Genomic DNA, 24935 nt, shown 5'->3' on the forward strand with positions numbered 1-24935 from the left:
GTGGGGGCCTCCCGCGGCCCTGAGCTTGGGGGAAAGTGCTGCTGCCTTCGCCCCTCCTGAGAACCCGCTGGGCCGGGCAGAAAGGGCCCACGTCTCTCGGAAAGGACGCGTGGCTGCGGCTTGGGACGCGCGCTGTCCTGGTGAAAGGCTACTTTTGGTTCATGTCTGGATCAACTGAAGTCTCCAGTGAAGAAGATAATTGAAACGATTGTGGATTTTTCAAAGGACAATTTTCTGCCCCAGAGTTAACTTACAAATGTGGTGAAGTGACTTTATCATCCTGCTTTGTCGCCAGAGATGAGGGAGAAGCCTTGCCGGCCTCGCTGGGGCTCAGCTAAGGCCGGATCCCATGTGGGCCCAAGGGCTGTCGCGCATCAAACTCCACAGCTGCTGCCCGTGGCAACGTCCTGGGCGCAGGGTCAGGGCCACCGGCTGCCCTTCACTGGGGGGGCCGGGCACAGCCAAGGGTGGCCGTGAGCAGCGGGGCCTCCTCCTAGTCTCTGCCACGGAGGGGCTGAGGGGCTACAAGGGCATCGTCATGGGCAGAGACGGCATCACCCACCTGCTCCTGGAGATTACCGGGGCCCCAGAGCATGCGGCCCCCCTTGGCAACACGGGCATGGACAGAGACACCGAGAGAGAAGCTGTGGGCGGGATCTACTGTGACCCTGAATATGCCGCTGTCCTGAACGCATTCCCAACCCCAGGGCGGGACCAGGCACGCAGCACGTTTGTTCCTTTCTGTCAGAAATGCCAAACAGCACAGAAATGCCGAGCAAGCCTGCGGCCCCCAGGCTTCTCCCGGGCACTGGCATCTAGTGGCCGGCCAAGCTAGGAGCCAAGGGCAGAAAGCGAGTCACTGGCAGAGACTCCGAGCCCCTCAGCTCTGGCATCGCTCATCAGCACTGACCGGAGCTCGCGGGCGGCAGCGCTGAGCGCGGTTGGAGAGGGCAGCGAGTCTGCTTTGGCCTCCGGCGCCCGTGGGAGTGGCGTGGCAGCACGCGCTGGTGGCCTCCCTGAGGGCCACCCGGCTGCAGCCTCGGTGTCGCGAAGGTGGGCGCTTGCTCTTGGCCGGCGGATGGGCGCTGGGCTGGCCTGGAGCCCGAGGCACGGGTGTCCTTCGGGCAGTGCCTCACGGTCCTCAGGCGACAGCACGGGGTGGTCTGGCTGTGGACGGCAGCCCGGGAGACTCTGCAGTGCGCAGTCAGTGCCCTCCCGACTTTGGATGACGTGACCTGAACGCTTCCTCCCTGGGCCTGCGACCCGCCGACCTGGGTGGGGTGAGGGCTGGGCGCCGGGTCCATGGGGAATGTGAGGAGTGGACACACCAGGGACCAAGAGACCGGGCTGGGCAGGGGAAGAGCCAGCGAGTGGGCTCACATCCCCTGGTCATGGCCTTGAAGAGCCCCCGGGGGTGCGGCCCAGGGCAGGTGACCGGCAGGGAGTCATCCCAAGCACGGAGCACTGAGCATGTCACCGCCGGGACACAGGCGTGGGGTGACCGAGGGGACTGGGGTGCGGGGCCACAGGTCACTCACTGAACCGAGTCTCTGGCACCAATACAAGCAAAGGAAGGACATTCGATCAGAGAAGCCAGAATATCGCTGGGCCGCCCGGCGTCATTGGGTTAGAGGAAAGGACAGTGCAGCGTGACCTGCACCCCGAGCAGAACCTTGACCCCCAGCTGTGCGAGCTCAGTCGCCAGGTCCAGGAAGACACGAGTGTCAAAGGACCCAGAAGCTCTGATTTAAAACTCAAAAAGGCGAAATTTATTCTACCAGAGAGAGAGACGCGGGAGGCGGAAGTGTGTAAAGGATGGTCATTGACGGAAGATTCACGAGCGGATCAGGCAGCCAGCCGTCGAGGTCGTGCGTTCACAGGCCGATCGGAATAGCCGCAGCGATTCTGAATTATCAGAGAAGGAAGTTGTCAGAGAAGCAAAACGATGGGCGAAATTTCTCGGAGAAAGTACGTCTTCATGCTGTCGGTGAGTCCTTCTTCCGCAGGTTGCGTGAGGAGACAGAAGCCACCAAGACAGCGGGGCAGGGGGCGGGACGCGGGATGAGAAGGGCGAGGTTCGGGCTTGAAGGGGGACCCGGAGGGATGCGCAGCTCCGGTCTGGTGATTCCCCGGATTCTGATTGTACCATGAGGTAAAATGTGGGACAAGTAAGGAGAATCCGTGTTATTTTAGCTGTTTATTTTTCGAAGTGAGTTGGGGGGGGGTTGGCGAGATGACTAGGGAATGGAGCCGTGTTAGCTTCTGGGTCTTCTGGCCTGCAGACGTCCCTCCGTGGGCTTCATGACGCCCATGCAGTTGGGAGCCCGCGGGCGGGATCGTGGAGCAGTCTCGGGAGACGGAGGTCTAGGGAACATGGCCTCCCGGAGACACGAGGACCGCCGGTGTCCAGCGCACGGAAGGAGACTCACCCACAGGCAAATGCACGACCCCCCCTCTGCCTTGTTATTTGCACGGTATGAAGTATAATCCCCAGGCCAGAGCGGTGGGGGAACAGGTGCTGCCAATGGAAGCCTGAGGGACACGCGCTTGAATCCAGTGCCGTCGGCAGACTGGATGGGAAGACTGGACTGCAGTAAAATAACAGGTCGATGTCGGCACGTGTAAGTGGGCCTGGCGCTTCCTCACGCCCCGGTCCAGTGTTCTCTGTGAGGTTTGCCGAAAGCGTCTTCAATTCACGGGGAGAGGCAAACTGATCTTTTTATAGCGTCAATGTTTTAAAGCAGAGGCTTCTATTTTTTACTTTACCATTAAGTGATTCCGTCCCATAGTTTTGATGGCTTCACGACTCACATAAGTTGAAAAATACTAACTGGCAGAGAAAGTTGTGAGGCGCTCACGGGGTACTGCTCAGGGTCAGGATCTGGACTCTGGACGCAAGCATGATCTTAAAAGACATCCTCATAAAAGGTTGCATCTGAAATTTAGGAAGATGCTTCATTGGTTTCTTTTCAGTAAGAAAAATACTAATCAACTAATAATAAGATAACAATATTCCAAGAAATCTAAAGGTCCTTATTACCATCACTAGTCAGTCCACACAAAGCACCAGAACCTATGAAATCTTTGCAGACAGAGTAGGATCTCCTAAAGCGGCCTTGGGTTTCCCTTCCTGACAGAGCCCCGCGGAGGGAGACATTGACCTCATCTCCTATATAAATCGATGCCAAAGGTGAAAGTGATACCAGCAACACAGCCGCAGGCACCCAGCAGAGTTAATTTCTGTTTTTCTCAAGTCTGCCCAAGAGGTGAACAAACACAGATGTAAATTAAGCCCCTTCTGCAGGTGACCGTCTCGGTCACAGAACCTGGAAGGGCATCAGCGCGCTCAGCAGACGGATTTCACTGCTGCGTCTGGGGTTCTGCCTGGGGAACGGAGAGCACTAGGCGGACTCCCTCCCACCGACTCGCCCGTCTCCTGCTTGTTTGCAGGTAAAGGCTGACTCTCAGGGTCCTCGAGGGCACCCTGCGTCTCCCACACGTCTCTCGGGGTGAAGGCCGGGAGGCAGCAGCGGCAGGGGCTCCTGACACAGGTGCAGTACGCAAGGGCCAGGCCGAGCCGCCAGCACCCGCCCAGGTTCTGAAACAGGCGTGAGAGCAGCGAGGGCGCTGCAGCCTCTGCATGGCGGAGGACGTGACTTCTCAGGGAGGGGAACAGCACGGACAGAAGCCCAGATGGGCCAATCTTATCTATTCAATAATAGCGGTGGGTCCTTTTCCTGGGGACGGAAAGGGAATTCCGGTATTTTACAGACTGACCACCAATCAGGAGGCTCTGCTCTCCCTGAGTCACGTCCAGTGGGGGCAGCAACCTGGGAACGGAGCTGTGGGGACCAGGCAGGAGCAGCCATACAGGGGCCTTCGTGCCCTGGACCACAGCCCACCACGGAACTGAGGGGGTGGGAGGGGACCCAATGAGCCCACCCACGGGGCGACCTGGGCCAGTGCCTGATGTAGGGGCCGATGTTCCCATCTCCTCTGTGATGCCAACCCTCCCACGAGCTGGGGTACGTCTCACTAGTGAGACCAGGTCGTGGAGGTCACTGGCACCGGGGAGACCCTCGGGCCCACCCATCTGGCCAGAGCAGCAGCTACGGACCAACGCAGGAAGCCCCTTGCTGCAGTGCTCCCAGGACCTGCCCCAGCCACGCGCTCGCCAGACCTGCTGGCCTCCGTCCAGAGTAGACCGCGGGCCGGGCCTGGCCGCGGCGGTCGGCTGCCTCTCCTGATTATACAGTGCAGAATGTGCTGCTTTTCTTGAAGACCTCTCGCGTGCTCAGTGCACCGGCCGCATCTGACCACTGGGCTGGCACGAGGCTTGTGCTAGAACCCCAAATGACGCAGGATCGCCCCGGGAACACGGGACAACTCCCGGGGAGTCCTTGAGCTCAGAGTCATTGGTGCATCTCGGAAGGGGGAGGCTCCGGTGACGCCACAAAGTTGATGCTGTCCTGGAAAACCTTGCTTAAAATATAAAGGTGCCTTTACGGGAAATTCATGGTTCTGCAGGGCTTGGCTCTGTGACAACTCATCGATTGACTGGTTCTTGGCTTCATTTCCATCAGAATTCAGTGAAGTGATTATATTCGCTCAAACTATTAGCTGTTTCATCCCCCAAATTTCTTAAACAATTGGAATCCAGATCTCAGTCAGTGCCTGGAGGATAAATTTTCAAGTGATCATGATGCAATTAACAGACATTGTTCCAAAGCTCGGCCCCACACAGTTAACACAGTTCGCGTTTTTCGGACACGTAACACGTCTCCACATGCGATGCAAGTGGCGTGCCAGGCCAGCCAGGCCTGTGCTGATTTAAGGTGGCTTACGGGAAAGTCATCTTCTAGAATCATTACTTACATCTCATCGTGAGTCTCAGCTAAGACCCATGAATTCCATAAATGTTTCCTATAAAAAATATAGATTAAAAACCCTGCAGAAAGGATTAAAAAATGCTAGTGCTCCCAAGAATTTTAGAAGATTAATGTCTCCAATACAGCAATAGTTACGATGCTATCTTTCTGCACGCCAGTGGTATTTTTATATTTTATGCATTTATTTGCTAACTTACCGATGCACGTTTATAACACTCACAAACCTCCTCCCCGCCAGGGGCGGGTCGCAGACACCTTCCCGGGGTGTGCACCCCCTCCTCTTCTCTTGCTTCTAAGCTTCTAACTTCTCCGAACTTCTCTCCCCACCCCCAAGCGCCTCCTGGGTGAACCGCTCAGAGCTGCGCATGGCCACAGTGTGACTATTTTTCTGAAACAACCATCTTTCACTCCCGGGTCGAGTCCTCGTGGGGGGGCTTCCATCCAGAAGCTCAAGTTCAGATCACCCGCCGGGTATTGTTCCCTCCAGCTGCCGCGTTGCCGGGGACTCCCCGCGGGGACACCCTAGACCTGTCCTTGGCAACACAGGCCAGCCCCGCTGCTTCCTCTGGCCGCTGCCGCCCTGCCAGGCCTCCCGCTCAGGCCCTGCGGGCGGGCCCACACCCCAGTCTGTCTTGTCCTCGCTTTCTCTGTCACTCACAGCATCAGTCTCCCGCCCGCGCAGGAGGTCGGTGCTGCCGTCCCCTCCCATGACCCCCCCCCGCCCCCCCCCCCCCCCCCGCCGGAGTGCGGCTCGGCCTGTGCCGCCTGCCAGCCTTGCTCGCCGGGACCCGGAGGCAGTGACCCCCTCCCCTGCCTGGCCCTGCAGGGGGCAGAGCCTCCGTCCGTGGCTTCCTTGTCCAGTGCGGGCCTTGGGCACTTCTCCCCAGCTGCCGGCAGCGCCGAGAGCAGCTGCGTCCCCCACCGGGGCAGGCTCTGGTCGGGGCCAGGCCCTCGCGACCCCACAGCCCAGTCCTGCAACGTGTTCTCAGCCAGCTCTGAAAGTCCCACTTGCAGCTCCTGCCAGCCGCGCTCCTGAACCAGGGGTTTTCTGCCTGACGGCCCTGGCGGGGTCCGTGCCAGGCCGCACGCTCCCCGGCTCCGGGGCGTCTCTCCTCACTCACCATGGGTCACAGTTTCCCTCTTATAGTAAATAAACATTTCGATGCTTTTCTTGGCGCCTAACACTTGCTTTCTCCTCTGCAGCAATAGAGGACTTTTGGTGAAATTGCTAATATTTGCTAATATTTTTATTGAAATTGCTAATATTTTTATAAGTAAATCACATAATAATTATTTGTTAATCCACTGTTTCCTTATTTGGAGGGAGCTCCGGGCTGGGCACCCAGCAGAGTCTCAGTGGACACAGTGGCAGGAGCTGAAGGGGGACTGGATCTTAGCCGCGAGCGGGGGCTGTGTGCCAACAAGAGGAGCCCATGGACCGCGGTGGGCGCAGTTGTCTGCAGCGGGAGCTGGCTGGGGGGCACATGGGGCATGGGGGGGCACCCAGCCTCGTAAGAAGACCCAAGAATGTTTCAAACTTGGGCGAGAGTGCGCTTGGCGGAGCAGGAGGTCGGGAGCAGGGATGCAGCAAATGCTGGACAGACTAGAGAGAGCCGCCGGCGCCAGCTGAGGGTGGGGCTGATGGACCAGCCACTGGTCACCTGGTAAGCCGGTCGGAGCCCCGCCCAGGGCTTTGCGAGGCTGCTCAGGGATCTGACAACAGCCTCCTGCCCCGGGCTGTGAGACAGATGGGCAGAGGGCGGGGGAGCGGGGTGGTGAGGGCTCTGAGGCTTCAGAGGTGTGTGGGGTGTGTCAGCATCCTTCTGAAGAGGGTGAACCTGTACCCCTGGATTCTATCCAGTGATGCAACCAACATAACCTCAGTTAACACAATACAATAAAAAGCAACAATCATAACATGTGCCAAAGCCATACTGAGGGTCAGTCGCTCAGTGTCCAGCGGAGCTCTCTGTAGGGAATGTGGGGCTTGCCTACCCGTGCGAAGGCACAATCTTGAAACACAACAGACAACAGAAGGGTCAGACCTCCCTCCTCGTGGTCCTCACACTGAAGATGCCAAGTCCTTCACCAGCCAAGAGAACAAAGCTTAGGAGAGAACCGCCTGGCGGGGGTCCTCCACCTTCCATGGCTCAGTGAGCTCTAGGCCACTGCCAGCCCCAAGCTTGTCCTGGGACTGGGCCACTCCAGGCCCCCACCGCTGTCACTTACCCTCCCCGCGTAGTGCATGACCGTGAAGGCCGTGCCCGCGTCCTTGAGGGGGATGTTCCCATTCCCGTCCTTCAGCGGGGAGTACACCGCGCTCGTGTGGGAGGATTCCAGGAGGCTGTGGAGCTTCTGGGGGAGGTTTGTCTCCATGCCCCAAGTCGTCTGACTTTCTTCATCCAATAAAGAGAGCAACCCGGAAGGTTTCTGCAAGTGAAGAGAGTTTTTCCTATTACCCAGTGTGGGTTTCGTGATTGTCCCTGCACACGCATTTATACATTCACTCTGTCCACAGAGTTTTCATTTCTGAGACGCGCTCAGAAAACGGACGAGTCATCATCACTCTGACACACTTGCCTTGCTCCCCGCTGTCACCCAACACCTCCCGTGACGATGTGCTGGAGGCCTCAACAGTGTCTATTGGTTAGAGGGATGAGTAAATGGCATTTTTAATTTCATGAAAGGACTGGAATTATTAAAACATGTATTTCATCTTAATGAGAAAAAGAAAGTTCTGGCCACAGCAGAGCTTGACCTGTAAGCTTGCACACGTCAGAGCTCTAGAGGACCAGTAATATCAAAATATAAAACCTACAGTGATGTGAAGTCATGAAAGTTATGGTACAATCCCACTCAGCAAGTGGAAGGAGCTCGTGACATTCCAAAATTTAGACCTAGGAGAGAAGCAAGTCTGAAGCTCTAACTAGTGACAGTGAAAATCAGAGAAATCGGAGCAGATACAGCAGTCAAACAAGGAGGCTGACGTTCCAGCCTGAGAGACAGTGCAACCTCCTGCGAGAGGAGTGTCCTGGAGAGCCTCGAGGCCACCCTGTCCTGCCCCCGGGGCGTGGACAGCCGCTGAAGAGCTTTCTACCCAGCGCTGTGCTCTTAGCTTGCAGGGGCCACGGGGAGTTTTCTGCTGACATGCTGATCTTTTACCATAAAGTGATCTACACTATTTCCATTATTTTGTCATTTATCGTCATTGTTCACCTGGACTCTGCGAGCTTTGGAAGGGTGGTGGCCATAAACATAACTCTTCTCAGGGAGTGATGAGCCTTCTGTGGCCCCAGAGGGGCTCAGTTTACCTCCTGAAGTAGCCTGGACCTTCTCACTACAGGCCTCCGTGACACCAATGCAAGACATTTCTTTGTCCTGCGATTATATGTATAAATATAGTTTTCTGCCATTTTCCAATATTTAAATCTCAAAGACCTGAATATAAATAAAAGAAAGTCCTGGTATTGTTTATTGAAATAAAAATGTTGTGCAGAGGACCTGGGTAGCTACACCAAAGGAGAGTTTTAGCAACCTGGACAAGGTTGACTATCTTTATAATACAGCAGAGAAAGGTCGCCTACATTGCAGGGTAGATCAAAAATAAGGCCCCTCAAGAGAAAAATCTTTGTCTCCAGTGTATTAAGATGCATGTGTCCCACAACATGTCTAATTATATTATCTGAATACCTGGAAAAAAAAATCCAGAACTCCAGTCTGGTTACCCGGAGAATAAGCTGTTTCCATGGCAACTCCCTCTTGTACACATTCTGTTTGCTCATGTAGAAAAAGCACTTCATTGATGTAGTGGTGCATCTTCTCGTTGGTCATGTTGACACAAAGCTATTGTGGGAAAAAGAAAACAATTCAGAAGGTGGCATGCCAGGCGGACCCTCGCGGGCCACACGGGTTCAGATGGACTCAGGACACCCCCGCTGGCCTGTGGAGGGGCTGTCAGAGCACCGCCGCCCGTCCGAGGGCGGGGCCTGGCTGCCGCGGACGGCGTGTTCAGCATTAATGGGTTAAAATCATGATTAGATTAAAGACATTGTTTAATCTTAGGTGAAACAGTGACCTGTACGCAACGGGGGTCATCCCAGAAGGAGGGCACTTCCTGGGGCATCAGGGCTTCTTCTGTAATGAATAAAAACTGTTGGCGTGTTTGTATCGAGAGTCTTCCATGATCGTGAGCATTTTACGACATTATGACAACGCAGAACAAAGTAGTAAGGACAGTGTTAGTGCCGCAAAAAGTAAGTGGAGCAGCAACTTACAAGTTGTGGGTCTAAAATATATTTGAGGATTGAAAAAATATCTCCCAAAGGCAATTGCATTTGGGGTCTGGTCGACAGGGAAGGTTCACTCCGCAAACAAGGGGCATCCGGAACCAACAAGGTCTCTCATTGTTTTTCTTGCCTCTGCCTTCACCATAAAACGTGGTTTACGTAAACTCGGCGCTAAGTGCATTTCTGCGGGCTGAAGGCGCTCGCTGATGAGCTGTTATAAAATAACATCTAAGTTGATGGAATATTGGCTCGGCCGAGTTGGGCCAGGACTGTGTCAAACTGGCGTACCGCGCACGGGAGGGAGGACAGAGCCGGGCCCCTGGGGGGGCTTCATGTAGTGGGACTCGAGGGGATTCTCGATGACGAGCACCTGAGTGTCCAGAAAAGGCGAACACGAGAGGGCAGGAAGGGGTGGGGTCCTGCTCTCACCTCCTTCTGTTTCCCAGGAGGTCTAAAGACCTAGGCTCGGCTTTGGCACAGAGATGGGCTCAGCCTGCGCTTGTGGACGAGGATCGCAGCTTGCTGTCCCGGTCGCAGGGCTGACACACCGCCCTCGCCCGCCCGGGGGCTTCAGCGGCGTTGGGAGGGCAGGTGCAATGTGGGGTGTTGCTGACAATGCATTTGAGCCTCTGTCCGTGCTCTCTGTCCTCTGGAGGGGAAATCACCTCACAGTCGTTTATTAAAGTCCCAGAGGAAAGTCCTGCTGGAGGCGCAGCCGAGCACCTGGACAGACGCCCGCCTTGTGGCCGCAGTGACAGCAGCCGTGCCGAGCACAGCGGGCCTGCACCCCTAACTGCGGCGGCAGCCCAGAGAAGGGCTTTCAAAGCCATTTGGAAGTCAGGTGCACAGGACAATGTTTTTACCAAACAGCTTGCCCTCCCCATTCTAAGTGTTCAAACACTCGCCGTTTAAAGCCACGTTACAGCTAAAGGAAGCGCTTGGAATATGAACGTCAAACCCCAGCAGAGCTGGCCGCGGGGCCTGCTGAGGCCGCGCCAGCCTCCACTCCTCCTGGAACGTTGGCTCAGGACTTGCACCGGCCAGATGGGGCCCGAGCCCTCGCCAGGACCTGCTTCCTCCTGCTGCGCTTCCACTGAGCTGCCTGCTGCGCGCACGTGTGGGCGCGTGTGGAGCAGGAGCCGCGCGGCGGAGCCCCGTGACAGGGAGTTAGTACGGGCGAGAAGCACGGGTCTGCATCGATGATCGCCAATACCATGGCCCCATGAAGGCCATCACTCATCCGTGTTTTAAGTCCCCGCAACAGAATTGTGTTCAGGCCTCATTCCGTTTCCAGGTTTGCCTCGGAGTAGACTCGAATGTGGGTGAAGGTGAGCATTCACAGATGATAATGAGTGGTTATTAAGTACTGCTTAATTAGCAGGCGCTGTTCTCTGATTAAAATACATGCTCGGTACATTAAGTGCCGTTGCTAACTGGTTTAATAATAAAAGTACGCACCCCTTGCAAACACTCTTTAGTCACAGAACGTTACTGCTCTTCCAGATGGCCTGTCCTTTGTATTAATGGCAAACTTAATTTCTTGAGTAAATTCTCACCAACTGTTCTGCCTTTATTTTTATTACTCACTGAAATGTATCTGAAGCAAAAATATAATAGCACATGACACGTGCGTTACAGAATTCAAGTAGGAGAGGAATGAAAGCCGACTCGGGTTGCAGCAGAGCTCCAGAGATTTGTGAACCTACGCCCAGTGGAATGAACTGGAAGGGCGTGAGAAGACTGGGCTCTGGGCCTGACCCCACACCAATTAAATCCTATGGGCCCAAGCACCAATACAGCTTAAAAGCTGTCCAGGAGATTCCCGTACGGAGTCAGGTGGGACTCGCTGAGCTGGGTGATGGACAGAGGGTGCCCGGTCCATTTGTTCGTTTCTGGATACGTGGACAGTCTGTGTCTCTCAACCACGTGCATCAGGACACTAACTGCAGAGGTGTTCACTGCAATGGTCTAAACCCCCCTAAAACATGAGCTGAGCCATGTGAGTGCCTCTCTGTGGGACTCTCGAGGGCCCAGCCCTTGCCCCACACCTGTCTCAGGTCTCCAGATGCCGTGGGCGCCTTCCCAGCAGGCAGTTACCATGTGTTTGGCCAGCTTTCCTATAAAACTGGCAGGGACACGTGGTTCACATCCATCTGACTGGCTTTGGCTTTAAAGCTGTGTTTTGCACCTTTGAACTTGTGCTTAGTAGGGTGGCCTCTCTTCTTGCTCGAGGAAGGTGGTATTTGCCTTTTCCTGGCACCACACGACCTCTGCTGGAATCTGATACATGTTCAAGCCAAGGACCGAGGAGCCCGGAGCCTTGGGTGAGGGTCTGCTGGCCTGGCCACCTGCCAGGGCCTGTGGCCATTTCACGCCTGGCTGGTGTTGGGCCGAGAGAAGCCAGCGTTTATTTGTTCCTGTCTTTATTTGTTTTTTACCCTTTCTGTTTATTTTCATTGCAGCAACACTGCGTTGTGACATTATGTGGGTTTCAGGCGTCGGTGTGACACCTGCACCCACTCCATCAAGTCCACCAGGAAGGGCCCAGCCCATGCACTCTGCTCCCTCCACCTCTCCCGTGAGTCACTAGCACTGAGGGAGCCAAGGCCTCCCCCGGGCGTCCCTTGGAGAGTTTAAGTCAAACTCCACATAATGGGTTTTAAGGCACGTACAGGTGGCACTGACATCACAGGCAAAAAGACGTAATTTTTAGATTAAAAGCATTTCTCAACAATTTCTTGTCATCTGTTTTTTTATAGAATGACTTGTACAGAGAAACTTAGCATAGTAGCACCAGCCTGAGGCTCCATCGCCGGGCAAAGGTATAGGTTCTCTTTCAAGTCCATACTGTGTGATCAGCACTGGCGAGTTTTGAAATGATTTTGGACCCTCAGTGTCATGGGATGGCGGGTGCTCTGCAACAGCTGGGGCGCGATGCATGTGTGACTCTGGAATCCACAGGTGAAGAGACTTATACCAACAATAAGACATTTTATTACAGTCATAGCTCAATGGGTTGGCGAATGCTGGACCAGAATTATGAACCTGCAACAGCTGTCAGAACAGGGATTGCTTTCACAGGGCACATGGATCCTGCAAACTTGGGGCTGAGGCAGCTAAGCCCTTCCCCACCCCCTCCGTGGCATCCACCCACCCAGCCCCCCACCCACTGTGCCTGGGGAGCCAGGCGGCCAGTGTCTGCGATGAACGGCCCCAGATCACGCTGAGGCCAAGGGCCAGGAAACGGACGCTAGGGGCAAACATTCTGGAACCCAAGGTCAAGGTCCCGCTGACACCTGCTTGCACAGATCAAGGGCCTGGGCCAACTTTATCATCTGCAAGGACAGTGGCCCTGAGGAGGCTCCGGGTAACCCGAGCCCCCACGGCCGCTGACCCGTGATTGGATGAGTGACGTCATCACGAAGGATTTGATGGTGATTTCTGAGGTGAAGTTGTCAAATGTACCATCTCATTTCATAAACTTTCCAAGTCCAGGGGTCTGGCTTTGTCCGTGGTCTCTGGACACTGAGTCTAAACCTGACTGATGGGTTCATCGGGACTTTCCAGCAAATCTCACCTTTTAGGAAAGTTTTCCTGTCTCTGAAATCAGCTGAGAGGAAGCCGAGCTGACAGACAGGTCCTGTATCACAATGTTATTTCTAGGACAGAAGCTTTTACTTTGAACACATGTGTTCTCGCTCCAAATCCTCGGTATTCCTACAGCAGATTGTTGAGACGCAATCTGTTCCCTCCAAAACCCCCGTGTTCTCACAGCAGATCGTCCTGATCACTGTCAGCGGATCCCACGGCGCCGAGGGCCTCGCACACGGCCCTACATGTCAGGCGTCGCGCGGGGAACTTGGAGAAGTGGCTGAAGGCTCAGTCATCCGTTTCTGCCTCTTTCATCCTCGTGCCCTTGGTGATCTGTGGGTGTGGAGCTCTGGGGGGGGGGCGGCGCTGGGGGAGCAGACCCTGGCGTTCATGCCAGTAACATTTATATGACTGAGGGTTTCTTCATTTACTTAAAATAGCACATTAGGGACCATTTGCAACACATGCAACCGTACAGAGACTGTCGTCATGAAGCCCCGCCTGCCATGAACCGCCTCAGCGACCATCGGCTGTCACCGAGTTCAGCCAGATCTGCTTCACCTGCCCCCCTGCCCCCCTCCCCCCGCACCTGGACTCAGCTGCAGCAGCGCCTAGACACGGTGTTATTTGATTGGCTGCTGTTTTGGTATAAATCCCAAGGCAGAAGGACTTAAGAAACTGCGCCTGTAACGCCTCTACCGCCCATCATTCTAGCAACAATAATCTCCGATTTCATAATGTCCACAGTCCACATCACCTTCATTAACTCACGCGCTTTTAGACGTGGCTCCACCGGACAGGATGCACAGGGGCCCGCCTGTCTGCCTGACCCATGTGCTTGGCACAGCCCTCTGCTCACAGCGCTGCCGCGGCACCTTTCGTGCTACAGCAGCAGGTCCCTTGTCCCGGCGGCTCCCGCGCTGGGCTCTGCAGAGTCCTCCCTCGTCGCCTGCACTGGCCCTCGGGCAGCGAGAGCCTGGCCTGCCCGGGCCCCATCGTGGGCCTCCTCCAAACAGACAGCCCGACCCGAGGACCGACGACCGCGCTCCGCTGATGCGTTTCCTCGTATCAGTTCCGTCACGACACCTTCCTTGCCACCCAAGGTCCCGTAAGAACGCCCGTGAGGTCCCGGGACACGCGGCGTGGAACACACCGTCTTCGTCACGACGCGCCCCGCCAGCCGCTGGGGGCGAGGCTGGGCTTCGAGAGCCACGCGCAGTTTCAGCCGCGGGGGCCGTGTGTTCCATCACGCGCCTCGGGTCCCGGTGCTCAGCAGGAGCTCGAGAAGCTCCACAACATCCAGGTTTTCTCTCCTCCTCCCTCGCTCCCAGCGTCTCGCCTCTCCCGTCTGTACCCTCGGCAGCCTCCCGCCTCGCTCCCCGCTGGCACCACCGGGCAGACCTGCTCTGATCCCGCCAGGCCTTCGTCACGTCCTGGTGGCGGCGCCGGCGCTCGGCGCTAACTACCCGGCGTGAGTGTGCTCGCCGCGCCCGGGGCCGAGAGCACAGCCCTCCCCGGCCTGGACGTGGACTGCGCGACCTTAGGACACGGACCAAATCCCTCGGGCCATTTACTTATTTTTGATTCCGCGGAGTTTTCCGTTGCGTGCATTCTAGCGTCTGTTTCCAAACTCTCTCAGCCTCGCTGGCCTGACCGATGAGGACAGCTGGCCGCCTCCCCCGGCCCTCGCCGCTCGCCCCCTGCTCGCACCCGCCGGCGTGGCTTCCCGAGAGACGCCTCTCCGAAGGCAGCGTCCTTCCGCCTCTTTCCACTTTCCAGCCACCGGCTGCTCTTTCTAACCCCGCCGGCTCTGCAGAGGCTGCGGGACCCCTGGCCTGGTGCCCGTCCTGCTACGCCCCCGATTCTGCACCCGCGTTCACGGCTGCCCGGTGCTGACCGGAGGGTGCGCGGAGAGGGCCCTCGTCAGTGTCCCGGGGGACACCTTTAAAGAGCGAGAGAGAACCTGGCTGAGCACCGGGTGGGAGGACATGCGGGGGGCTCGGCCTCGCGGGGGAGCTGCTGGCGGCGCAGTCAGCTGGTGAGTCAGGCTGCGGCAGCGGAGCCGGATGGTGGGCCTCTGCCCTCCGCACGGAAGCAGCAAATGCCTGCTGAGTCATACGTGGCGTGGAATTTTTATCTATAGAAGGTCTTATTATATGGAAGCGTTCTGAGAGGCAGTGAGTCATCAGGAGTCAGAGAAAACTGGATTAGCATTTCCTGTTCACTAAGACCTGCCCCCCCCCCCCCCCACTGAGCATCTCAGCACCAGCGAACCCCTCAGGGCCGAGGCCGACGTGTTGGGTGTTTCTCAGCGTCTCCCCTGACTCGCCCTGCTCTGGACACGTGTCAGATGGGAACAATCGCCAAACACCACACACGTTTCTTCCCTAGCAAGGAGCCCCGGGTGGTCCCCTAGAGCCCATCTGTTCTGATGGGTTTTTCCTTTAAACTTCCGCGGAAGCCACGTTTGCTAGGCTTCTGTGATCTACGAACGCAGCGTCTACTTCCTGGCAAAGAGCTAACGGCGGGCCGGTGAGCGCGAGAGAAGTAAATGCTTCCCCGGCACAGACATCCTCGGCCCTGGCTGCACACAACGTGGGTTTGCTACACGTGTTGTTGAACGTTTGCAATGGGATAAAAGATGAGGAAATTCACATTCTGTTAGCAGCGCAACCATCACTCAAAGCCCTGGCCTTTAAAAAGTTCACCTGTAAATTTTAGAATTTGCTAAAAATGCACTGTAAGATCAGCTCTAAATCCACGCACAGACGTGCTCTCCCCCCGCCCAGCGGCTCCAGCTCCTCCCGTGCACAGCAGCTAAGCAAACCCGGCAGGGAGAATCTGCAGAAGGTATTTACTGTTCTCACAGACGAAGTCTAAGACTTGGTCTCAGGGTTTTACTTGTGCGACCTGGAGCTAACTTTGGGGGCTGAGTGAAGCTCATCCTCTGGCCTGACGATGTGCCGCTCTTCAGCAGAGAAGAATCTCAGGCTGTGCTTGTGTTCTAAAATCGTGTAGTTCTGGCAGCGGTGGGCAGAGCGGGCAGAGGGGAGTCCGGGAGCCCTCGGGGCTTTTTCAGGCTTTTAGTGATCCTTCCACACCATTTGTAGTGAGGCTACCAGGTGCAGGGCGGGGCGGGGGGCCGGGGGCCGGGGGGCCAGGAGGCTGGCAGGCCTCCCAGGCCCCAGCAGGATCGTCACTCTTTGGGCTTTCTCTGGCATCTCTCATGGCTCTTGGCTGACTCCGCTCACCTCCTCTGCCGCTGCCCTTATATGCCCTGTCTCTCGGCTCAGGTGCGCCCACTCACGCAGGCCCACACCACACCCCAGGTGTCCACCATCGGCCATGCATGCCCGAGCCCAGCTCCCAAGTGCCTCCTGCATTCAAGGCTGCAGGTGATGGTCACAGGGGCCAGTGGCACAAAAACCTGAGCGTCTTCATTTATCTTATGAATATGTAGTGATAATATTTAGCAGGAAGAAAGAATGAGGAATATAGGTGCAGTGGCAAGCCCGCCAGCTGGCAAGGCAGGGGGCCAGGAGGCGGCAGGCAGCTGAGTCCCCAGCCCCCACGAATCTTTATGCTTTTTCTGGCTCTCTCTGGGTTGCCTTGTGGACTCGCCTCTTCTCTGGCCACGCTGCTCGTCCTCTCAGCCCTTATAGCCCTGGCCTCCAGGCTACACTCAGGCACGTGTGCCTGGTGCCCATGCTGCCAAGTGCCCTCCACATTAACACGATCAAGGCCGCAGGTGATGGCCACAGAGGCCCGTGGCGTAAGAAGCTGATGAATTCATTACAATAAGGAACTGCAGTAGAATACACCAGTTCCAGTAAGAAAGTGACATCAATGTCCATGTGTGTCTGTTGTCAGAGAGTCACCTCTGGTGCATGGGGCTGGGGCCTGACCCCGGGGAGCTACTGACTGGTGACTTCTGCCCATCACCGGCCAGAAGATGGAGGACGGGGCGTCTCCTCAGACACGAGCATGGTCAGGGCTGTGGGCAGAGAAGTCAGGCCTCAGCTCTGCTGCCCACACGGCTCAAGACTCACCGAGAAGCCCCCGTGACCACCTGTGGCCCATGGGCCCCACCGTGGGCCCCGCCGTCCAGCCTGCGGCCACCTGCCACCTGCCCTGTCCTATGTTCACCGCTGCTTTCCTTACAGTGAGCAATAAATAAACCCAAGACTTCCTGTCTTTCCCTTAATCTGTGGATGCACCGGTATGAAAGCAGAAAACAGCCCATGGTCTGATGTCATGCATTCTTTTGGTAAAGCCTCCGCAGACCATGATTCAGGCCGACTCAGCCTGGATTAGGTGACTCAGGAGACGCAGGGTCCCTTGGCAGGACCCAGCCGAGCGCAGCAGGTCCCCAGGGTGCTCGCTGCCTCCAGACGCGCACGGGAGCGCTGCAGGGCCGGCCGTCTCTGGGTGTCCTTGACCTGGTTTCCGGGTGTGGAAGCCGAAGCCGATGCATCCCTCATCCTAGGCGCAGGTGGTGCTGCCAGCTCAAGCCAGGGAGCGGGGTTCAAACTCACCCCGCCTGGTCCCCGGCCGCCGCCTTGTCTAAACCAGTGCTGTAGCGGCTCCAGGAGTCCCCACAGTGCCCAGGTGTGGCTCTGCCCGGCCACCGGGCTGCCACCTCCCACCTTCCTGTCCCCATGGCAGGGCACGCTGGACTCTCCTTTGACACTTGGTGTTGCGAGACACGCCGCGGGATTAAGCGATCCCCACTGTCCTCTGGGACGCCAGCCGAGCCGAGGTATAGATGATTACATGGGGCTCCTGCTTCCTGTTTTCAGGAGTTCCCAGTGGTCCTGGGAGGCCAGATGGGCAGACACTGCCTGTGCCTCTGGCATCACTAGACACCTGCATCCGGACCTCTGCTGGCAGGTCTGAACCCTTGGGCCTCCTCCGGTGTAGACGCACCCCAGCAGCACCCCCACCCACCTCCTCTCCGAGCCAGCGAGGCAGCATTTGTGTGGCCCGGCAGGTCCTCACCGTGCGCTGTCTTTGAAGCAAGCACCTCTTCCCTCAGGAAATAAGCCCACGTGGGACAATGAACATGTCAGCAAAACAGGCACATTCACCCCAAAACCTGATGGCAAAGCGCTTGTTTTAACTCTGTATTTGCAAGTGATTACGTGACGTCTCTATTGCATTCAAAAGAACTATTTGGAAAAACATAGTTCACTAAATGTCAAAAGAAACCACTTACTTGTTCAAACTCGTTCTTTTGAAATTCTTCAAAGCCAAAGATGTCCAGGATCCCGATGGCCCAGGTCTGCAGGCTGAGAGGAAACAGGAGGCATGAGTAGGGCGGCTCGCCGGCCCCACCAGCCCCACCAGCCCCGCCAGCCCCACCAGCCCCACCAGCCCCGCCAGCCCCGCCAGCCCTGCCAGCCCCGCCAACCTCACCAGCCTCTGCCCCCCATCGCCGGAGCAGGACAATGACCTCAGGGTCGGGCGAGGGCTCTGAAAGCTGGGGGTGTCCTTCCAACTCTTTGATTTAAGCACACACTTAGATAAAGCACCTTGCTTTCCTGCCTTCAGTGCAACACCACCGGGGGTTCCACCTCCGCTTCCCAGACAGGGTGGCCCGTCCCCCGACCTGCCTCCTCAGGGGAGCCCCTGCCCGGTTCTCCTGCCGGTGGAGCTCTTTGGGGTCCACCAACAGCTCGTGGGGTGTCTCTTCACCTGATCAACCATCCAAGAGCGCAATAGTCCCTCAGCAGAGCACACCAAGCCACTTTGCAAACTGAATTATGGCCCTCACAAGGGGGTTCTTGGAGATGCAGAATGTGGAAATGAGCTTGCGTGTGGAATGGGAACAATCGACAGGGGCCCCCCGGAGCTGGAGTCTGGGGGTCAGGTGGGACCTACGTGGTAAACTAGGGAAAGAGGAAGAAGACCTGGGGGCGACACCCTGGGCTCGGGGAGCATGTGGGGTCGCCGCGGGTACCGAAGATGTCCGTCTCATTTAAATGGCAATTTTTCTTCTCAATTTGGCAAGAGAAAGCCACCCCATGCGCGTCGGTTGCGAGCATAAACTGGCTGAGTTCCTTCAAAACCCATTCGGCTCTGTGCAGGGAGTGATGCCACACGGGTCCGTTATCTGAGCCAGGATCCGACGCAGGGCCCCACGTGAGGCCGTCACCAGAAATAAAATGAAAGATGCGTGAACAAGCACGTTCGCGGTTCTCTCCGCTACAGTGACGGCAATAACAGAGGAATAACAAGCCCTACATGCACACGGAACGGAAGCGCACGCGCCGGTGAGGGACTGACTAGGGACGCTCTCCAGGGAGCAGAAGACCGTCTACAACCCCGTGCAAAGAGCGACCCCAGTCACAGGCCGGGAGCCGGGGCCGGCCCCCGAGAGCAGGGCGGAGACGCGTTTGGGTTATTTCTGGTCATTGTTCTGCATTCGCTGAGGTTTCTACGTTGGGTCACTGTTGTTTTTATTACCAGTCAAAATCCAATCACTGTTTGTGAAGACTCTAGGAGAGCAGGAGAATGATCTCGAACATCAACCTGAGAACAAAGGTTGGACACGGTGGATCCCTGAGTGGCCTCCCGTGACGTGACGCCGTCCAGCTGCGCGAGCTCCTCCTGCGCCTGCTCCTGCCAGGGTGGCACCCCGGCGGGGGGTGCGGAACTGCCGCCGACGCAGCGGCACAGGGGCATGTCTTTATTTCTTAAATGTTCTTCGCTGACTGTATGATACGCTCTCTCAGTGACCTGTATTGAGAACCCTTTATTTAACACTATGTGATTGACTATACGTCGGGGCACTTTCTGATTCGGCGGCGAAAGGGACAGCGATCCTCTTGAGGCAGAGAGAGGACGGGCCAGCCCCACTAGACCCCGGGCAGGAGGGCCGGGTGGGGCGCTCCGCGGTCAGGTATGGGGTGTGGGGACCCTCCCTGCCTTACATCAGGATCCCCCTCTGGGCACTGCCCGATCCCCTGGCCCTGGCCTTGTTGGTAGAAATGAGCAAACAGGAAGCACTCCGGGGACAGAGCGTCCACACATGCCCTCTCTGCTCCTCAGGATGGCCAGGCTGACAGGCGGAGGCAGGACACTCCCGCCCGGGGACGGGAGCCCAGTGTGGGAAAGCTCTGGTTTACACTTGGGGAAAGTCAACTGCTCGCTCGTCACCTCGAGCAGCAAAACCTGGTGAAAATGATTGATTTCTCACTTGCATAGCTGCTGGGTCCCAAACAGGACGTGCCCAGCACTCAGGCCTGTGGTCGGGCTGACTGGCTTGGGAGACCAGGTCACCCCAGGACCCTTGCGCTTCCCATGGCGTCGGGGGGCGTGGAGGCTGAGCTGGGGGGAGGAGCTGCCCAGGCTTCACCTTCCGCGGCTGACTCGGAGGGAGGCTTTGTGGGGTCTAGCTTCGGGGTCACTCGGGATGCTCGGGACAGACGGTGGGAACTCGAAAGGTGGGAAGGCGGGGGGCGGGGGGTGGGCCGATTTGGAAGAGAGCAAAGGAGGACACAGGGAGGTGGTCCAGGCAGGCAGGGGCCACTCCCAGGCTGCCAGCAAAGCGTCTCCATTTCTGTGGTCACCATAGAGGGGAGTGAGGGCTAATCACAGGCCCCCGGGGCCGGCCCCCCGGGTCGGGGTAGCAGGTGCCCTTGGGCACCCCTCTGCGCGCAGCAGCAGCCACGGCTCAGGCGGGGTGCAGGGTCAGGGCGCCTGCGGGCAGCGCCCCCTGGAGCTCGGGCAGAACCAGTGAGGGCAGCGTGTCCTCAGTGGGGGATGAGCACACCAGGGTGGGGGGCCCTAAACTGCAGCCTTCATAGTCCCCCACTTAACTGTGGTCCCACCAACTTCACGAGGCCCAGGAGCCATTGAATTTGATGCATTTCAGCACAGACTTCAGCAGGGAGGGCCGGGAGGGCCAAAGCAGAGCTCGGCCCATGAAAGAGGGCGGCATCATCCGCAGGGCGAGCGTTTCCATGACAGAGACAGCCCGGGAGCTGCAGGCTGAGCTGCGGGGACCGGCCACTCACCCAGCACAGGCCCTGCCAGTTTGGGGGAGCTGCCTGGCAGGTGGCCCTGGGCGGCCTGTGCTCCACCACGGCCGGGCAGGCGATGCTGGAGGTAGTCGTCTTGGCAACCGGTGGACGGTGAGGGGGAGGACCCGGCTCTTCTGCTCACAGAAGGAGAAGCCAGCGGACACAGCCTCATCATTCCACCCTTCAAATCAAAGCCCACGGGGCCTCAGCCCCCACACCCCCATGGAGGTAGGGCCCGAGCCCCGTGTCTCCTCCAGCAGCTGTGTCTGCCGGAGCAATTAGCCAGAGGCCGGGGCAGAGACGCCGGCCCCGGCAGGTCACACTCACTGGGTCCCCGCCATGAAGGCAGCGTGCTCCCGCGGCGGTGCTCCCCTCCTCAAGGCCTTCCTCCAGCGCGTCCTCAGCTCTCGGCCGTCTCCCTCCGGGTGCTCTGACCCTGAGCCAAGGTCAAGGCTTCTCAGGGCCTTCTGCTGTGTAATCAGGAGATTTTACACGCGTCTTTCTCGGCCACTAGAAACCCCTTTCTGGAAATTTGGTGTTTATCTTATGGGCGTCTTGGGCTGACGCTCCGCAGAGCCCTCTCCGGAAAGCACTGCCCTCACGCAGGGGTGGTCGCCCCTCTGTAGCTCGAAGCCCCGGAGGGGACGACTGGGCGAGAGGAAGAGGAGGAGCAGGCGGAGGAAGGAGAGACCAGGCCGATCTGTCTGGCACCTGTTTCTAGGCGGAGGACACGGGCAGCGGCTGGCGGGTGTTTGGTCCATGCGTCCAGCCGGGGAAGAAAATGAAGATTTTCCTTGATCGTCCTGCTTTGTCTTTGGCCTTGAGGACACGCCCATTTTTAATAAAAATGACAAACATGACTGGCAGTCTGGGGAGAGCCTCAACGGGGAGGGCATCTCTTCTGTAGCTGCTAAAACAGAAGCCACAGAGCGCGCGGCACTCAATTATTTATGCTGAGTAACCCCGATCCGAAGCCTGTCCTGGGCGCTGCAAGCCGCTATCGATCCAATGTGCCCAACAGAATAACTTGCAAGAGCCGCCAGGTGCTCTGTCTCACTCTGACAAGGATCAGGCTCGGCTGAAACCCGCCAGAGAGACGCGAGCGCCGAGTCTTTGTTTTCGGCAAATGAAATGTGAGCGTCCCAAGTGCAGGGCTTCGTAACATTGAGATTCTCAAGGCGCGGGTGTCTGACGCCAGCTGTCATGGCTGGGGCCGGCTCGGGGCAGAGACGAATCTCTTGCTTATTGCCTGGGAAGCACCGCGCCCCTGAGATACGGTCTCCGTGTCCCTGAGCCGCCGCAGACGCCCACACACAGGGAGCACGACGCAGCCTCCGACCTGCCCTGGACGCCGCGGGACGGCCGCCCCGGGGCCCCTCACCAGGCCTCCGTTCTCCAGCTTGACCGCGCTGCCCCCGGCATACGAGGGCGCACGCTGCAGGCGCACACAGAGGCATGACTGGACTCCCTCTTGTCGCAAAGTCGCCCTTTCATAGCAGAGTCCTTTGCTCCCTTCACAGTAATTCTCAAGCCCAAACCCTCTTTTTGAAGGGTTCTGGCTACTTAGGACTTTGAAGAGCACTTCTGGATATCCCTGCCATTTCATGGACGTTCTGAGAAGCGTCAGTTTCTGCGGCCCAGAGGCTTGGGGTTCTCAGCACCCAGAGATGGCGGAAGATGGAGCCGTCGGGAGCCTGGGAACGAGGATCTTCTCAGAAGCCTCCAGGCGCCCGAAACGTGCTTCTGACCATCCCTTCCAATGGGCACACTCGCCGCGTGTGGCTCGACAAAGGACTGCAGCAAATCAGAGCGACTCTAGCAGGTCGTGTTGCCGACAGCCAGCACCCCCGAACATGTGCCTGCACCTGCAGGGTCTCACAGCTCCTTGGGCCCGGCCCGCGGGAGGCCTGGCTGGCAGCTCCGGAGCCCCTTAGCCGAGGCTGGGCACAGACCGCCGGGCCATCTTCGCAGCCTCGGGCCTTCCTGAGCAGGCTGGAGCTGGCTTGCTGAGCCCGCGCATCGCTCGCTCACAAGGTGTTCACGGCGCATCTACATTTTGCAAAGTCCGTGTGGCTGCCAGAGGCCCAGGCCCCGGACATTGCTCCACGCAGGGAAACGAGACCCTCAACAACAATTTTGATGGAAATGAAGAAATCATAACACTTTAAAAGGTTATTGCTTTTAAAAATTATCTTTTAAGGGCCTCTCCTGGTGGCGCAGCGGTTGAGCGCTGGGTTGTGAGGTTGCCCACGGCCTCTGCTACGCCAGTTCGATCCCCGGCCACCGGCAAGGGTCCCACAAAAAAAAAAAAAATTAGCTTTTAAGCTTTACTTTTTGACTACTCTGCTAACAGTCTTTAGCACAGGATGCTTTTTTGGGAAAAATCCAGGTTTTTGGCCTGACGTGCAGGTCTCGCAAGTCCATCATGTCCTTGGTTGTGCACCCCGAGACACTTGCTTAACCCCTTGGGTTCCAGTTCCTCCATCTGGAAAGGGGACAAGCTTACCACCCTGTGGCTGGTGGGAGCGCTGACTGCGATCACGCACAGCCTAACGCCGGCTCCCGTGCAGGTGACACCAACAGAGGAACAAATGTCCTGGACCCCGACCAACCGCATGTGCACGCGCGGACTCAGCAGGCGCGGGGTGTGTGGGGGGGGCGTTTAAAGAGACGGGAGCGGAAGACAGACTCTAGGAGCATGGGCTGGCAAAACACACAAAGTCCTTCAGGTGAGAAGCAGGCTGTCCTGAGGCAGCGCTGATGGGGGCAGGCAGCAGACCTGGGAGCTGGCCCTGCCCGCAGATGGTCCCGCCAGGGAGAGGCAGGGCAGGGTCTCCTTGTTGACGGGGGCTGCGATGTTATTTATCTGCAGAGCCAGCCCCCCAACTCCCAGCCCCCACAACAGGCGCAGAGCAGTGTGGTCAACAGAGATTCGGTGAGTGCTATGGACAGGACAGGAGATCAGAGGGTGAAGAGGCCAAACGCATTTCCCCAGGTAGGAGATGAAACCAGAGAGCAAGCAGGGAAGCAACCCAAGGCACTTCAGTCTCTGCACAAAACACACCGGCTTTAGTCTCTGCTCCCCTGGCTCTGAAAGAGCTAGAAAAGTCAAACGCTAGAATGTTTTTATTAGCCGTATAAATCACTGAATTTCTTATACATTTTTAGTGAATCTAATTGGCTCTCAACTGATATTTGCAAATCACATAATGCTCATCATGAAAAAGCAAAAACAACTACTGCTGGATACTAAAAAGATGGCATCTTCTCAGATTTAACAAATCTTTTCTCTCCCATAAGCTGAAAACATGTAGTTAGCAGGAACGACACAACTCTGTTATGTCAGTGAGCTGCACTATTCTCGAAATATCACAGCCTCACATTACCATGATTAATATTTAAATTTAACCATCATATGGCGATTTTTATAATAAGGGTGGCCCATCTTTAGCCATTATTTTATATTTGCTGTGGAGCGAGTGAACAGCATTTTTGAGTAGATGTAATTAAGATACAAGCAACTTTGGTGCAATTCTAGCTCTTGTTATTCCTCTGGATAGTTCTATTAAAAAATGAATCACAAAATAATGCAAAACAAACGTGCAATTATGGAGAAAGGGGTCTGTGCTCTTGAGGATGTCACTGTGCACGTGGGCGTTTGGGTAAGAAATGCAGCAAGAGAACGATCTAGAAAGCAGGTTGTGTCTCAGCCATGTCATTACAGTGTGTCGCTTGGTTGTCATGGAGATAAGCACCATGACTTAAATAAGTCTGTGCAGAAATAGAAGTCCCCACACCACATTTATATGAATAAAAGAAATCTCATTATTTAATGAGGGAAAAACTCCCCATTTGGGGTTAAGGAAGGAAAAATATGGCACGTCAAATTTATTTTTCTGACAAACTGCTTGCTATTTTATCTCTGAAACAACACAAACACAATATGTAGGGCTCGACGACAGAGGCAGTGCTCATGGGAGCCTCTGGGAGGCGCTAACAAGCACCAGGTGGAACGTGATGGACACCCGGTGGGAAACAATACCCGAAAAAATGGAACAAATAATCAACTCCGGAAGTTGGGGGGAAAAGGAGCAAAAGTAAAAGAAAGTCAAAACAAGGCTGCACTAAAATGGCAGAAATTAGTA

The 24935-nt window shown here is 56.6% G+C and overlaps 1 protein-coding gene across 1 annotated transcript in view; it reads right to left on the bottom strand.

Annotated features, from left to right (window-relative positions):
- Positions 1-24935, bottom strand: part of MYO16 (myosin XVI) — a 250269-nt gene that overhangs the window by 67273 nt on the left and 158061 nt on the right. The window contains 3 exon segments of the mRNA XM_037528697.2: positions 7119-7319; positions 8580-8732; positions 17982-18054. Of these exon segments, the coding sequence (XP_037384594.2) occupies positions 7119-7319; positions 8580-8732; positions 17982-18054 (427 nt within the window).

Source organism: Talpa occidentalis, unplaced genomic scaffold (genome assembly GCF_014898055.3).
Source record: "Talpa occidentalis isolate TD23 unplaced genomic scaffold, MPIMG_talOcc4v2.1 talOcc4.5, whole genome shotgun sequence".
Taxonomy (NCBI): Eukaryota; Metazoa; Chordata; class Mammalia; order Eulipotyphla; family Talpidae; genus Talpa; species Talpa occidentalis.